Source organism: Oryzias latipes, chromosome 22 (genome assembly GCF_002234675.1).
Source record: "Oryzias latipes chromosome 22, ASM223467v1".
Classification (NCBI taxonomy): Eukaryota; Metazoa; Chordata; class Actinopteri; order Beloniformes; family Adrianichthyidae; genus Oryzias; species Oryzias latipes.
The window spans coordinates 11,363,453-11,379,996 of NC_019880.2; the positions used below are offsets into that span (position 1 = coordinate 11,363,453).

The 16,544-nt window shown below is 37.0% G+C and overlaps 1 protein-coding gene across 2 annotated transcripts in view; it reads right to left on the minus strand.

Moving 5' to 3' along the window:
- mboat2 (membrane bound O-acyltransferase domain containing 2) overlaps positions 1 to 16,544 on the minus strand; it is a 48,447-nt gene that overhangs the window by 6,802 nt on the left and 25,101 nt on the right. Inside the window, exons 2-11 of one of the 2 annotated variants that reach the window (XM_004082258.4) lie at positions 15,509 to 15,654; positions 13,711 to 13,788; positions 8,135 to 8,230; positions 4,761 to 4,816; positions 3,399 to 3,453; positions 2,080 to 2,266; positions 1,408 to 1,600; positions 995 to 1,098; positions 843 to 907; positions 595 to 727 (exon numbers count right to left, since the gene is read on the minus strand). In XM_004082258.4, the coding sequence (XP_004082306.1) occupies positions 595 to 727; positions 843 to 907; positions 995 to 1,098; positions 1,408 to 1,600; positions 2,080 to 2,266; positions 3,399 to 3,453; positions 4,761 to 4,816; positions 8,135 to 8,230; positions 13,711 to 13,788; positions 15,509 to 15,654 (1,113 nt within the window). The remainder of the gene's footprint in view (positions 1 to 594; positions 728 to 842; positions 908 to 994; positions 1,099 to 1,407; positions 1,601 to 2,079; positions 2,267 to 3,398; positions 3,454 to 4,760; positions 4,817 to 8,134; positions 8,231 to 13,710; positions 13,789 to 15,508; positions 15,655 to 16,544) is intronic. The other variant, XM_020713458.1, reaches the window with a different exon arrangement.

Here is a 16,544-nt window from a genome sequence, read left to right on the forward strand (position 1 = left end):
AGCCCGTATCCACCCGTAAGGGCAGTTGTGACCAAAGTATATAGAATGCACCCTCATGAATGTGCATGTTCCGACCCAAAAAGTCTTGCCTTTAGGACATTATCTGATAGAGGTTTTGACATTACCACTCATTTTCCCGCCTGTTAAAATAAGAGACAAGGTCATCATCTACTATTTAACCTGGAAAAAGGGTCTACTCATGCAGAGAAAACCTTAAAAAGTGAATTTTGCATCAACCTAGATTCTCCAACTTGAGAGCACTTTGATTTAAACTAGAATTAGACAGAAACTCCCCTAGTAAACTTCATACATCCTAACTTTACAACATGGACAAATAATCTTTAATTAGGATTAGAGAATACTACAAATGACCAATAATGCATTTAAACTAAGATTTAAATTGAGTTTTTCCTCATTTACTATTGAGTGATTTAATTGTGTTTGTCTGTTTTTAATAAAAATAAGTAAATATTAGCAGGTTGTAGACAATTCCACTATAATATATGCTGAATTTTTTTAATATGAATAACTGGGGATGTTTGCTTGGAGGATCACCTATTATGAGAGCTGTTTAGACAGAAAAATTGCGCTTACTGCACGAGCAGCCATGGTCATGCCAATGCCAGTGACAAAAGTCAAGTAGTAGCCCGGGTAGACCCCGTGCCACATGGCTGACAGTAGGAAGGTGGCGGCTGTGGGGTTCACCGGACAGCGCTCATAGCAAACTCTGCGAACAAAACAGACAAATTAATTGAAATGAGCGGGGAAAAAACCATAATACATCCGTAAAAATACTTTTTTGGGTGGACATATCTGCCCTTTAGAGTGGAGTAATCAGTTACCTTTTTAGCCAAAGAGCTGTTTGAATATTCCAGTTGTCTAAAAACAGCTTGAAACTTGTGGCAAACTATAAAATTGATCAAAGAAACATATTTTCAGGCCTTATTAATACAAAAACAAAAATAAAAATGGGGCTGATATGAAATATGCACACCTCAATGTCTAGAATTCTAAGATTTGAAATCAGATCCCACCGCGGGGAGCCATCTTTGTTGTATCCATTGAAGCCAAACCCGGCTGCATTGTTGATCGCATCAGCTGCAGGAGAAAGTTACAAAACGTATAACAATAATAATAATAATTATAATAACAAAAGTTTTGTCCCTTTTTGAGTATTTCAGATGCTGTGAGAAAGTCAAACACGAGTAAATTCACCACTAGATGGCACTGTTAGAATAAGAAAAGCAATTGGCTGAGACTGTTTATCCACAATAATAAAAAAAGACAGATCAACTCAGAGAAATTGCTTCATTTAAGTAGAAGAATTTACATTAAATGAACATCTAAACCTTTTTTTAATCCGCCGCAAAATTTAAACAACTCTAATTAATGATTTAGAGAACTCACCAAGAGTCCAGACAAAATAGTACTTTGGCCTCAGAGCCAACATTGCCAGGTAAAGGTAGATGACCTGGAGATACAAGGGAGTGGATTTGACGAAGTAGTCGTCGATGGAGTACTCCACCGGCAGCAGCTTGTACAGCGACAGATAGACAGCCAGCGAGATGGCACATGTGCACAGCTTGGAGATGACGTCATTCTGAGATGAGAGAAGACACAGAGTAGAAGCCTCACTGGACCACTAAACACTCAAAAAAGCAAAAGAAGTTTAGTTGTAGGAATGTGTGTAAACTAAAGTCATATCAACTCAAATTCCCGTTTTGGGTCTTTTCTCCCATTCTTATTCCTCATTTTGTTTACTATTTCTGCATACATTCTTTAACAATTGGACGTAAACAGAGACATTTGCTTAACGGTTTGGATTCTGTTTCATTTTCACAACACAACTATCAGTAATTAATCGGTAAAACATCGATTGGAACACACAAAATGTACTCAAACTCACACGAGGACATCGCTTCATCTAAATTCAAATTAATTTTTACCCACCAGCTCTCTTTAAGAACCTTAAATTAGTCACAATGATTTTTGTCAAAGCTGGCTAAATAACCATTACATCTACATGGTGTTATTCTATACATGCTGCATAAAATAGAAGTTTCACTTAATTTTGCAGACCTTGGGTGAGGGTTCACTCTGCTTGAACTTCCCGTTCTCCTTCCCGTTGGCGTTCTCCTGGTGGCGGGCTTGGTAGCACGTCCCTTCGATGAAGGCCATGTAGTCTCGGTAAGAGCATGTGGGTCCTGCCAGGATGCCCATGAAGTTACAGTTGTAGCTCAGGTACTCTAACAAGCTGGGCATTCGGCTTGTGGGGGACAAGATGAGAAGAGAAGAACGACAGGAAAGAAACACAACTGATTAAAACTAGACATTTTTAGTTTGGAATTTGCTTTTCCAGACGTTTATTGTCCTGCATTTATTAAGCAGTTCTAAGCGGGTGGCAGCCATGAAAAACTCCAGGGCAACATGTCTTAGAGTGGCGCTAGCAGGAAACAAAAGAACTCCTTGGCAGAGTCTTTTTGGCCTTGTGATTTTTCTTTCCTTCTTTTTTTTGTAGTTTTTGCTGCAGGGGTTAGACTGCAATTTAACTGCTGGATCACGAGCTCTAGTTGAGGGCTAACTTCACAACCTCTTAATACTAAACCACAGTTATTACTCTCTTTAAACCCCTACTTTAAAATAAATTGTGCGTTTGGTGTTTTTCACATGTTGTTGTGGCATTTTTCCAATGATGGAGGACATGTACAAAGTACCGTTTCATTTTATGGGTCAAATCTTTCCTCCATAATTCTTTTGGCATATTTTTTCCTTTCCATTTTTTGTGTGTGCACAAAGTAAGGTCATTTTGAAACGTCAGAAAAAAGATGAGGAAACAACCTACAACCTGAAGAAAAAACATTTCATTGATCCCAATCCTTATGATAATCCAAATATCTCACAAACAGATGTAGATTTATCAAAGAAATGATAATAAATTTAGCACATCTTTAGGATACATATATTAGATTAGCAAAGTACAGTTATTAAATCTAAATACTGACATGGCAAATGTGTTAGAAATGTTAGGAGTAAAACATCTTTTTCTACATGGTGGATTTGGTCAATCTAGCTGATTTACACGGTAAATATGCCAGATCAGTCATTTGTATAGATGTAGATCTAGATGTGAGAGATCTACCACATACAGTATGCTGTAGATCAATAACACTCAAAACTGTACATCTAAATGGTATCCAGTAGATAAAATAAAACTGGAATTTAAACAAACAAATTAGGTCAAGATTACACGTGTCAACTTCAGGGTTGGCTTTGGAGGCCTTCCACTTAAAAACAGAGGTTACTTTGAAAAAAGAAAACAATTTTAATTTTAATTTAAGTGAATTTTTTAAGAGCTGAACTGTTAATCTGAAGCATTAAAACATACCTGAGCCACATACCTGATAGCTAGGTATTTCTGATTGGGAGTCAGCTGGGATTCTTTCTTAGCCAAACCTACAAACACATGAATAAAGACACTTTATAAGAAATATTACAAAAACAAAAAAACGCTTTGCAGGTTGTTGTTTTTTTATGCCAACGCCTCTCGATTGGTGTTACAAAATGGCAGAGGTCGCTAAGGACATGAGAAGAATGTAAACACAAGACAGGAAGTAGAGAGCTGAAGGGAAGGATGAGCCAGGCAGGTGGTTCTGTTATGAGGGGTCACCACCCGCTACAGGGGGCTCCAATGCTTCTTTGCTGATTTGTAATGAAGGCCTGGGGCTCTGTGACTAATTAGACCTCATTAAGTTTATAAATGCTGCCGAATAATTTTGGCAGCTCCTCAGCCCAAAACTCAACCTCCCAACCTTAAAACTGTGCTGAAAATGCTGGAAGTTTCCTTTCAAAATAAAAGAGAAAATGCTTATTAAAGTACCAAAGACATGCAGACACACAGGAACATCAATAACTGTACTGTACCCCCCTATAAAGCTTCTGATGACACATCATCGGATGTTCAAGCCTGACCTCGGATTCAAAAACCAATGAGAGGCCCCTCCTGCTCTGTAGTGGCTTAATTTGACTTTTCAGAGTCCAGAAACATAAATCCCGGACAAATAGCACTCCCTCTCATCTCAAAGGTGAGGTCGATGGGTGATCGTTGGCTTGATTAGGTGCAAAAGCAGAACCCATAGAGGGGCGCTCATGAAACGCAAAGATCGGCACCTATACACTTTTTTGTGCATTAAAAATTCCTGACTAAAATAATAAATATTAGGACTTTTGGTGACTATTCATTATATATGTTTGAAAAAAAACACTAGTATTCTCTTGTTGCAAACCTGATGAAGAAAGACAATGTTTACATCCACACCTAATCTTTGACAGTTTTAATCCGATTCAATTTTTAATCGGTAATCTGACTCCTAATATTTTGAGAATAGAAAGGTCTTTTTTCAAACAGGAAACAAAATATATTTGGATAACAAAGTACTAATAACAAATCCATTTATGTACTTTTATTTTTGGTAAATTTGAGTTTTAAACTGTTATTTTGAACATTTCAAATGTTTAAAATAGCTTTTTGCACTTCGGTTTAATCAATTTTGCATTTATCAGATGAAAAATTAATGAAAAGAAGGATGGTTGAAAAGATGACGTGCCTTTTTAATCAATATTGCTCATGCTCTACTTGTGGTCCACTTGTCTGCTTTGAAACTCACAAGAGAATCTACCGGTAAGTGTTTTTTTCTGTTCTGAAACATCCGACACCTAAGTCCCCAGGAGGATGCTCACACACACACACACATTTGTCTTACCGTCATGGATTTCAAACGCCATGCTGGTGATCTTCTGTGTTATAACCATCATGGGTCTGACGGAGAATAACGAGAAAAAAATATGCAGAAAGTTTAAACCACATCAAAATATTTTCCAGAAATTATTGAATGGATTTCCATCACACATTTTTAAATTGATTTGCTAAGCTTGTACAAATCTATTTTATATCTAATTTTTGCAGCTATCTTCCCATTTTACTAACATTTAGTCCTTAGCAGGGGCGGAGCTACCGGGGAAGCCAAGGGGGGCAGCTGCCCCCTCCCATGTAAAAAGCTTTGCCCCCCCCCATTTTGTAGTTATTATTATTATTGTCATTGATAAACTGAACAAATCATCAGTAAAGCTTCTTTAAGCATTATAAAAACAACAAAAGCATTATTTTTTATTTAAATCTTGAGCCCCATAAATTATTTTCTACACTATTGTGTGTGCCGGCCCATTTGGGCTTTGAAGATTTCAACATTTGATTTGATTTTGATTTATTCATTTATTTCAAGCATTGTAGTCAAAGCAAATAAAGAATTTACACATATTTATCAAACTCATTTCAGAAATGATGAAATGCATAGATTAAAAAGACAGAAAACAAAACAAAAATGTCACTTAAATCACATTTGCTAAATTAAATACAGTGATCATTAACTAAAGTATAAGTAGAGTTTGGTTTATTTCTTGATGATGATTTTTTTTTAAGACTGCTTTACATTAGCAACAGCATCTCAGCAAAAAGAACTGCACTTTTAATATTTATAAAAGTGATAAAACCTCTGAAATACATTTTTTTTATCCTTTCATTTGCACTCTGCTGTTCTCACTTTTTGTAACCCTTCCGAATTCTTTTGCCCCCGAAAAAAAACGTTATAGCTCCGCCACTGGTTCTTATTCTTAGTTTTGTTATTCCACTAATAGATATAATGGGAAAATAAATCCAATATTTGGAAAAGCCAAAGCTGCAGCCATATCCTTACAGTTATGGGCTTTTTCCTGTTAAGATTTCCTCCTTTTCAACAAAGTTCTGCCCCTCTCACTTTCCTGCAGCGAGGCCTCTTCATCCTGAATTCATCAAGTTCTTGCCTGTCACAGCAGGATATGCATAAAACATAAGACTGAAATATATGTTCCGGATTCTGCTTTTGCCTGTTTTGACCCAAATGTAGGTTTGTGTGCAGCCTCTCTGTCGGCGCTCACATCAGCAGGTTTCTGATTCCATTTCTACCTAGAAACTGCTGGCAGCAGCGCTAAAAATGAGGGTAGATTTAAGGCACAGGGGGCGGAGACTCTTTGAATTGAGGAAAATCTGGGATTAAAGAGAGAAGTCACTTCTTGACAGGCTGCCTTTTGGAATTGTGTGCAATCTTCTCTTCAGGAGTTAAAAGTTTGCTTAGCTTGGCCAAAGTTTTGGGGTTAAGCAGTCCAGAAGAGGCAGAAAATGGTAAATTATCAGGAGAAAGTGAATCAGGGCTGCCAAAGGACTAGATGAAAAATTTAGATCCTCATGGGGAACCAGATTACGAACCCTTAATGCTCTACTTCCTCTAAATTGATGCATTTAAGTATAAAATCCCTCAATTTTATTGAAACTCTTAAACCATATTACACTGTTTTATTTACATACTGTTAAAAATAGTTTTTTTAGGAAAATTTAATAATGAAACACTTTTTAATTGGATATTTTTTCCCCAAAATTCAATTTAAATAATTTGAGATATCTATATAGTAATTGACAACAGGATCAAATAAAATGAAAACATAAACATACAAGAATAAATTTATATAATTATGAGAAACAAAAAAGAGAAAATTAGAATAAAAGTCTATCTTTTTGTAAGTCAAACGCTACATTTAGCTTCTAAAATGTTTAAACAAAGACAATCCAACAGAACCGGTTTAATTCAAGATGCACGACAAGAATCTCGCTGAATAAGCTTTGCATTTTTGTAAATGTAGCTTTATTTTCATGAAATTACAGCTTTATTCTCACACAATGTTGACTTTTTCTTTCAATTTTATGACGTTATTCAAATCTTTTAATGGTAGCCCTAATAATCCATTATTTGAATACTTGTTAACACTGTAATACCTTTTGATTTTAATTTAAATACCTTTAAACAGTGTAAAATCTTTTAATTTTAATTTAAATCCCTGTAAACACCTTTTTTGGGGAAGTTTAATCCCTAAATTTCAACACATTTTATTTTAATCAATGATTTTCTCAAAATTGCAATATAAATGAATAAATGTCATATTTTTATAGGAATTAACAACAGGATCAAATAAAATAAATCAAATAAAATAAATATAAGAAAATACATTTGTAAAATTATCAGAAAAAATAGAAAATTTTTGCAAGAATAAGGTCGTAAAATAATGAGAAAAACGTTGTACAATTATGTTTCAAAAGTTATTTTATAATGAAAAAGTTGTGTTTTAAACTGTTAGTTTAAGCTTTTTAAAATGACAATTGAGCATAACCTGTTGATTTTATCTTGCAGGAGATCGTGCTGCTCAGGAATCTCACTCAATCCGCTTTCATTTTTGTAAGGTAACTTTATCTTCATGAAATGAAAATTTTATTTTGACTTTTACCTTATAAAAATACGGCTTTCTAAATCAATAAATTACAGTTTCATTCTTGTAAAATGTTGACTTTTGTCCTTACAATTTTATGTTATGCATATATATATTTATGGCTTTTTTTTCTATGTCTGTTTATTTAAATACACGTAAAAATATAAAATTTCTGAGACAAATTAACTAAAAACACTTACCGGTAGTTGGATTTTTTTCCCCAAAATGCAAATTGAATAAATAAACTTGTCATATTTTTTTAGGAATTATCAACATTTAGGGGTGAATGAATAATGGACACATAATAAGCGCTTAAAGCATCTGGAAAAGCGCAGATAAATCTAATCCATTATTAGTAGTAGTAACAGGATCTATTATAGGATATATCAGGATTTATCATTTAGGAGGCAGACTAAATCTTCTAATTTGACGTCCAATTTCTCAAACTGAATATTAAAATGAAAGAATATTTTATGTCATAATAACTTCTCTAAAGACAAAGCCTGTGCTGATATTCTAAGTTCGACAATCTCAAGCAAAACAAAGGGATGGCCAACGGCAGCGGTCAGAGGCAGTATGGGTTTGCATTAGGTTGCTTAGCAACTAGCCGCCCCCACCCTGCTGGGAGCGCAGGCTGTCTGCATTGTCGGAGAGTCTGGAGGAGTGGGGGGGGGGGGGGAGAAACAGAGTCCCTGACATTTTTTCAAAAATAGAGATTTTTTTCCTTCAAGAAAAAACAAACAAACATAAAAAAATAGATTTTGTGCTGTTTAGAGTAGCTTACCCTGTAAAATCTGCAGAGTACATCCCATAGTCAAAAACGTAGACTCGTGTGATCTGACACACGATCAGATAGCCAAGCGTCACAATGAAGCAGTATCTGCACAGACAGAGAAACATGGAGGCTGTGTAAAATTCAAAGCTATAAAAAAAAATGGTTAAAGGGACAAACGCACCACATTTTACAAAGCTCTTCACAGAGGGCACCTTCACATACATAATATAAGCATTCTTTTATTTTCCTCGCAAAGGCCAAGCAGCCTTCTCTAAGCGTTGGGTTAAAAGAAGCAGACTCAGCAAGTAAAAGAAAAAAAAGAAGAACCGGTCAAAGGGGGCTCCGATAATGTTTAACTGTAAGTAGGGATTACAAAACCTCCAAATAGGAGGCGGAGGAAAGCGCGGCGATGGATTCTGCGGTACAAAGCTGTTGCAGAGTCAGCCCAAGTTGAAAAACAGCTAGCAGGACAGCAACCCCCCCCAGCTTTAAACAATAAGACAACTGTACTCCAAGAAAGAATACAGCACTCGAGTAAGAGCAAGTCGCCAATGAAGGAAGCACACAAAGAAACTCCTCAATTCTGAGAACACACTGTATTCAACAAAGAAAGATTTGATCTATACAGTCAGTCAGATCCAAAACAACACAGAATCAGACAGTAACAGGGACTATTTGGAGCGTTTAACAGTTTTATCTCAAATCCAAGATCCCGTTATGTTTCTGAGTGAAAAAGTCTTGAGCTACATTCGCATCGGCCTCTGCAACACGCATTCAGCAACCACTTTCAGTTAAAAACACTTGTAAACACAGGAAGGTATATGCACATTTTAGGCTTCCACATTCAGAACTCCTGCGTTCACGTATCTATATGCAGGTTTCTATAACTGTTTTTGGTCTCTACGTACAAAACGTGGGTTCTTTGAACAAACGTTGGAAGTTTGAGATGGTTGAACTTTTTAGGGAATTTGGATTAGGTAGTGACGGATGGGTAGTGTCCTTTTTGATTCACTGAAGAGCCAACCGTTTGAAAATTCATCATGAAGGAGAAATCTACAGGCAAACCTACCAGTCTACAACCTTGATTTTTTTATTTTTTTTTTTAAGAACGGGAAACTTGTTAACTTCTAACAAACAATTTAAGAAAAAACCCAATGCAAAACAATGGCACATAAAAAAAGTTCCCACCTTCATTTGTTTTGATCTACTTTTATGCTGCACTATCGAGAGGGGACCAACCTGTCAGGAAACCACACACACACTTCCTCACTACACCTGTTAACTGACGTGACAACTTTTTCCAAACTCTCTGTGATCTGACTCACACTGTTGGCTGTATGGTAGTGTGGTGGTTTGCACTCACAGTCCAAAAAAGAATCCTTGTAGGTCAATTGGTCACTTTATATTGTCCCTAGTTGTGATTGTGAGTGTGCGTGGTTGCATGGCCCTGGGACGGACCGGCAAACCATCCAGGGTGTACCCTCCTTTAGCCCAGCAGCAACTGGGATAGGCTCCAGCAACCCTGTGATCCCGAAAAGAATTATGCGGGTTTAGAAAATGGATGCATGGATAGTGTGCAAAAATTTCCTCGCTTCCTGTCTCAAAGGGTCAATTCTCCTCTTTGGTCAGCTGAAGTCTACAAACCAGTGGTCGCAGTTTTCTCAAACTCTTTGGGGAAACACAAACACTGCAGCAGGAGTGTCATGGTATGGGCTTTTATGGTTGGGGAGCTGCATGTCTGACCAACAGAGAGGAATAAAACATATTAGTCCACTCTGTTCCAAAGGAAAAAAAAATCATAATACCTTACTTGGCAACCAAAATATGAGAGAACATCACGTGCCTAGCTCCTCCGCACAAATGATGACTTTTGCAAGTGCGAGGATAATATTTTAAGGCTGTTTACCTTTCATTAGGGACAGCCTTTCTATGTTCACCGGATAAGAAAAAGCTTTCCACTTCACAGAAAGCTTTTATTCTATTCTACTGTAAGATGAGTGAGCTCCCGAGCACAAAGCTGGGGGCCATAAAGACGAGGCTGGATGCATTTATTGCAGAGGAACTTGCCTGACTCACACAGAGGCCTGGCCTCAATCCTGTCAGACACCTTTATGAACTAAAACAGAGATTACGAGGCGAGCTTTCCTGATCAGTATCATGGCCCTGTCTCATTAATGTTCTGCAAAATTTACAGATTTTATAAATCCCTGAGTCTAAAATGTCCTGAAAGAGCTTCCTTTAAGTTATACGGAGGGAATCAACCCTTTAAATGAAGTATGACACCCCGCTTGCCTTGTATTTATTTGAACAGTTCCTCTTTCATTCATGGTTTGACAATAAAACGCTGTTAATGTCAGTTGAAATTGGAAGAAAAAGTCAAATTATGGTTAATTAGATCTAAATAGCACATTATTGTGTGCAATAATGAGGTCATGAGGTCAACTGCTGTCTCTGAGATTAATGTTACAGTAAATATGATTCAGTCCATCAATGCTTAGTAAAAGAAAAACACATTTTCTAATTAAAATGCTTAAAAAAAATTAACTTATGAAGTCAATGATTTCACTCGCGGTCCTTTAAGGATAATGAGGCATCATAAATTATGACTGTTATTTACTATGTGTCAATTCAAATGATCTATTATAAAACAAAGTAGATGAATCGATTAAACAGACTAATTCTGGGCGTTTAGAGCCAAAGATAGTCAAAACGGCTTAAAACATAAGAAATAAGAAAAATACTCTTTCTGAATATTTGATTGAATTTTGAATTTTAAAAAACAACAGAACTGATATTATTTTGTAAAGTCACCAATGTTTTGGTGCTTTGATTCCTCCCGTTATAGGAAAAAAATTCACCCCAAAAGGAGGAAACTTTTTCAAACCTGTTTGATCAAGTTCAATTCTTACCAATGACACAATTATCAGAGAGACAATATTAGGGTTATGGAGTTTACAGCTGGGTCGGTCATTTAAAGGTTATTTTTATTTTGTGGATCAGAGAATGACTTTTTATTTTTTACCAGCAATCATTTTATTTTGTAACGCTTTTGCAAACAGTCTTTTAATTGGTGGCTAAATAGTTTGGACCATTTGAAATCCTGGAGTCATGAAGTATTTCTATGTGATGTAAGTGAAAATTAAAGGATAATTGGGGAAGTAAAACATTAACTAGAAGCCCTTTTTTCAGTAACGTTTGCTTTACTGTTACCATAAAAAAAAAACAATCTACCGTAATAATTTCTAAACATTATTTTACTTAGCTGTTAGGCAAACGTTTCCTTTAAAAACAGAAAATAAGCATATGAGACTTTTAATGACTAATTTTAAGTTTAAAATATGAAATATTTACATAAAAACTGACCGAAAAAATATTTTCCTTAAAAAAAATTACTTTTTGAGCACTTGTTTTCTATTAGAACCACTATAAAAAGTTTGATGGAAAAAAAAGAATTCCTAATTTTTGCAGCTTCTTTTCTTTTGACATCCATCTGTTTATCTGTGCTCAGTTTGGAGAGATGGGAGGCATCTAGAACGTTCCCAGCCGACTTAACACATGCAAAAGATGAGCTTTTAAAGTGACACGGAGTGAATGAGGTGAAACATGATGCCTTCCAGTGGACAAGGAGCCTCTGGGTACTCGACACAACGACATGAGATGCTTTTTGCAGCTCCAAGAAGTCGGAACGCGCCTTCGTTTCCCTGAAAGGACTCCACAAATACTTTCCAAATAGCTGAGGGAAAAGCAAGAAGGAAAGAAAAAGGCTGCACTAACAGGACACAATTAACAAGGTTGGTGCAAATGAGAGGAGAAATAAAAATGAGGGGGATCAGGGGGCACCATTGTGGTGAGGTCTGAGGTCAAAGGCCAAAGGCCAAATGCTGGATCAGCATGTACGCTCCCCGGGGACAAAGCACACAGACACGATTAAATCTTAACCCCTTGTAGTGATAGTAACTCATTTGTTATGCAAAGAGCCATGCCAGCGGGTTCAACAGCCTCAGGAAACAAGTTCATGTCATGTCTCTCTGCCCCCAAGCTGCCTCTCCGTCAGTGGGCTGGGTAAACCTTACCTTTGAAGCAGCGCAGGTGTTATGGATTACCTTTTATTTTTTTGGTTAGACTTCCCACAAACATGAAATGAAATGCTGGAGGGGGACAAAAATGACACGGAGCTACTCAGAGTTTCCGTCAGAAATTGACATTTTCCGTCAGATCTGAGCTCTTTGTCTGCAGTAGCAGCTGTGATCGGGCTTGTGTCGACTGCTATTTTTGGGTAGGCCTTCCCTGAGGAGTCGGGGGGGGGGGGGGGGGGGGGGGGTGCACACACCTGCGTTTGTCCTGGCTGAAGAATCAGCCTTAATGTGAGAATAAGTGTGTATTTTTAGACTAATGATGACCTGAGGGAAGAGGATGTGTCACTCAGACCACAAAAAAGTCTTAGCTGTTCTCATTGAACATGTGACCCTGAGGATACCTATTGGCATCCACGGAGGGTACTTCAATAAATAAAATAAATAAATTAGATTCTATCTACTAAAATAACAGTTTCAAAATACATTTTGTAGATTTTTATCATTCCACATTTTCTGGATGAAACCCATTAGTTCTGCCCTTCAACAACTCCAACAATGAAGGATCAAATAAAGTAATAATTAAACAAATAAATTGTTTCAATAGATTATTTTTTTATCATTTTTTAAATAGTTTGACTAAATATTTTGCATTATTATTATTATTATTATTATTATTTTTTATTTTTCTTATTTTACTAAAGTGTTTTTGTCGCCTAAAATATCTTAAATAGCTTCTGCAGGTATATTGTGCTGTTTGAATAATGCAACCCTAATATAAAAATTTCATTTGCAAAGGGTAAATTGTTAAAAGAAAAGTTGAATAATACTGGCAAAATTCAACATCAGTATTTTGTCACTAATATCAAAGTATGATTTCATATCTGTTCATGAAAATACCTATGCACACCTTTGAATTATGAAAAGAAGACTACAAAAATATACTAAGAGATGTTTAAATACTTATTTAACCCTTGTGCTATCTTAGATGACCCCACCCTTACATTGACGTGTTATTCCTACCATGACAAAGGTGGATAAAGGTGGAAAGATTTCATGTAATCCATGGACACCAGTGAAGATCACAAAACATTGAAGAAAAAAGGTTCAAAGCACTGTCTAGTGGGTCTAGATGACCCAACTCCCCAATTCCCAATGGTAAAGTGCCTAGGATAGCACAAGGGTTACAGACCCTCCACACCCTAGAAGGGAACATAATTTAGCTTCTGGGTGGTTATTAAAGACAAGCAAATATAAAATAAAATATAAATAAATCAGGAAAATTGACGTCCCTTCAATGAAAACACACAAGGAGATAGAAAAACTTAAAATTAGCTACTCCATTTTTTTTCTAAAAAACTACAGCCACTCTGCAGAAACTATGTCTCAAAAAAACAACACAGGTTCGTGCTGATTTTCTAATTTTTTGGTTTAATGGCCTCCTTCCAGAGCTCAGAGGTCAATAATATGTAACACTACTACAAAAAAGAACATAAAAAATGTAAGTCTTACTTGTGCATGTGCTCCAGACCAGCAAAGATCATCACACCGTACGACAGCCCACTCTGCACCAGGAAATGGAGGGAATACCTGTAGAAAACAGGAATCCTTTAGGGTCTTTTACTCAAAGTCTTCTCATTTTTTTCTGCAAATACAGGAATTGGAAAAACAAAGCGAGGCCTGACATCTGTCATCACCACCTAGACCAAAACCATCAACACAAGACCTCCTTGATTAATTAGCTCGCCTTCGAGCTGCAGTAATATCACACCACAGCTGTAAATTAACGCGTGCCTGTTAATCAAATGCTGCCATTTATAGCCATCTCTCATTCTTCTTGTGAAGCACATACACATGGACACACACATGAACGGTTTAACAGCAGCAGCAGCAGCAGTGTGCAACAGAAGGCTCTCTGTGTGTGATCTTTCCGACGTCAGGCCCTCCAGGAGATCAGAGATGCCACACTGCGTTAGCAGAAAGTCAACAAAGAGAACAAGGGCATCCGAGGCTGGAAGAAACCATGGGAGAAAGCGGGGTGGACAGGTGATTTCAATTTAAAAAAGGGGGGAACTGCCCACTAAAAAGTAAGGAAGCTGAAGTGTGTGCAACCGAAAAGCACAATAGACCTCATCAAATGTTGTAGAGTAGTTGAGAAAAAAAACTATATTAACATGATAACATGATAATGTTATCTAACATTATCAAAATGATAGCAGCGGACAAATACAAAGCAATGCTTGTTGTAACAATTTGTCCGTGGCTCATCAGTTGCTATATTCCTATTCTGTTTAAATCATTTGGTTCAGATACTCCGTTCCGAAAGGAATCTCAGAGCGAACCAAAACTTGGTTTTCAATGGGTCAGAAAGATGGGTTGGAGAGCAGTTCCTGGTCCAGGAACCAGGGCCCGCTGGGGTGTATTCACACTAAAAAACAATTTTTCCGGATTATTGGGGGAAACGAAATCTGGTTCACTTCAAGCAAACCAATTGTGTCCAGCCTGAATACAACCTTAAATATCTGCTTAGTGGATTTTAGTTTTAAAGGTCTTCTTGAAGACGGCATTATGCACCCGTGTGGTAGCAGGTGAAACCTATAGATGGTCCCTTTTGGTTCTGGTTCTCATTACTTTTCCAACATCCATAAATCTGCTTGTAAATATAAATAGTAAAGGATGCTTTGCGAAGCGTCACTGTCAGGACCAGATAATTCTTCGTATGACTGCCCAGCAGCTGCACTTCGAGAGGCAGGACGGGCTGTTTATTACCCAGCAAATTTACTCTAATTGGATATCAGTTACAAGCCAATATACTATAGTGCTTTGGGTAGGGATGAATGAAGCAGAGTTGATGGAGGATGAGAGAGGAAAAGGGTGAGAAGCAAAGCAAGCCCCAGGAGTCCATGTCTGGATGATATTCAACCGTTCACAAGGCTGTTGATAATGATAATAAAAAGGATTTTCACATGATCTCTGAAAAAAACAATGAAGCTATAAAGGTTGTGAACATTTTACTGTTAGAGTAAATTTCCTTTCGTGTATAAAAAAAAACACTCAGGAGAATCGTAAAATAGCTTAAGGAGAAGTAGCACCTCATTACATAACACGTCTTTAATGTTATATAACTTTTAGTGTGCCAATTACTGAAGCAGCTGAGAAGTGATGGTATGTTATAAATCCCAAACAAAATGATACAAACAAAGAGTTACAAAGCTAAGCTTTGGAGGAGAAGGACAAAAGGGTGTAAGATTTTCATGAGGGAAGTGAAATCTGTAATAAAAATGAATACATTTAAAAAGCGCTGACTCACCAGCCAAAGCAGAACAGAGCCAGATAGAAGCCCAACAGAGTTGCCACTACATGTCTGATAAATGGGCTGGTCTTACTGGGATGGAGGTAGATCCGAAACCACATGGCCATCAGGAGGGCAAACAGCTGACATGCAACAAAGTTAACCTGCACACAAAAACACAAATGATTAAGAATATGGCACTTGTGGAGTTTGGCGGGCTCTTACCCACATTTGAAAGAGGTGAGCTATAATTGAAGTGGTCCACCTTCTACTTTTGATTAATCTATTGTTGTAAAACACAGACTTAAGTGGAACAAAGCTGAAATTGTGAAAAGAAATTCAAATTTCATAATATTGCTTTGGATGGGCTTTAAGTAACAGAGTCTGACAGGTCAGAGTAAAGCTGTGCTGGAGTGGATGTCTGAGACCCTGTTTCACCTCACAAAGTCTAAAATAAAAGGCTCAGCAAAGCAGCTTTAGTGCAGTCAGTAGTGAGATTGGGTGAATCCCTTGGGGAAATACAATAAAAACCTCTGGATCTGATTACAAACACTAGCTATATGGTTGTAGAGAAGCACTATACGGGAAAAAAAAGATGCTCAGCTGATGTGACAGAAGGTTGATACTTTTTTGTGACGTCAACCCCCCCAAAACACTGTCATTTTAAATAAGATTTTATTGCTATTACTGCATCTGATTATATTACTGCAGGGACTGTTTCTAAAAACAGTAATAACTCAAATCTGATACCATTTCTTTTTTTTTTTTAAATCTGCTTTTACGAAGAAGAAAAAAAGACCAATTCTGACACCAAACTGATTAGGGCTTCGTGCCGGGATGATGATTTCAAAGGGGTTTTAAACAATTATGCTGTAAGTCTGTGTTTGTTTTCTGTCAAGCTAAGCGATGCATGTCTGCAAACACAGCCGCTCAACATTGTATATAGGTCATGTGAATAGATCTGTCTGGCTGTAGGCAGTTAAGGACTACAAACACCATGAGGACCATCCATTATCCATGCATCCTGTGTGATTAATGAGAGGGACAGAGAGGG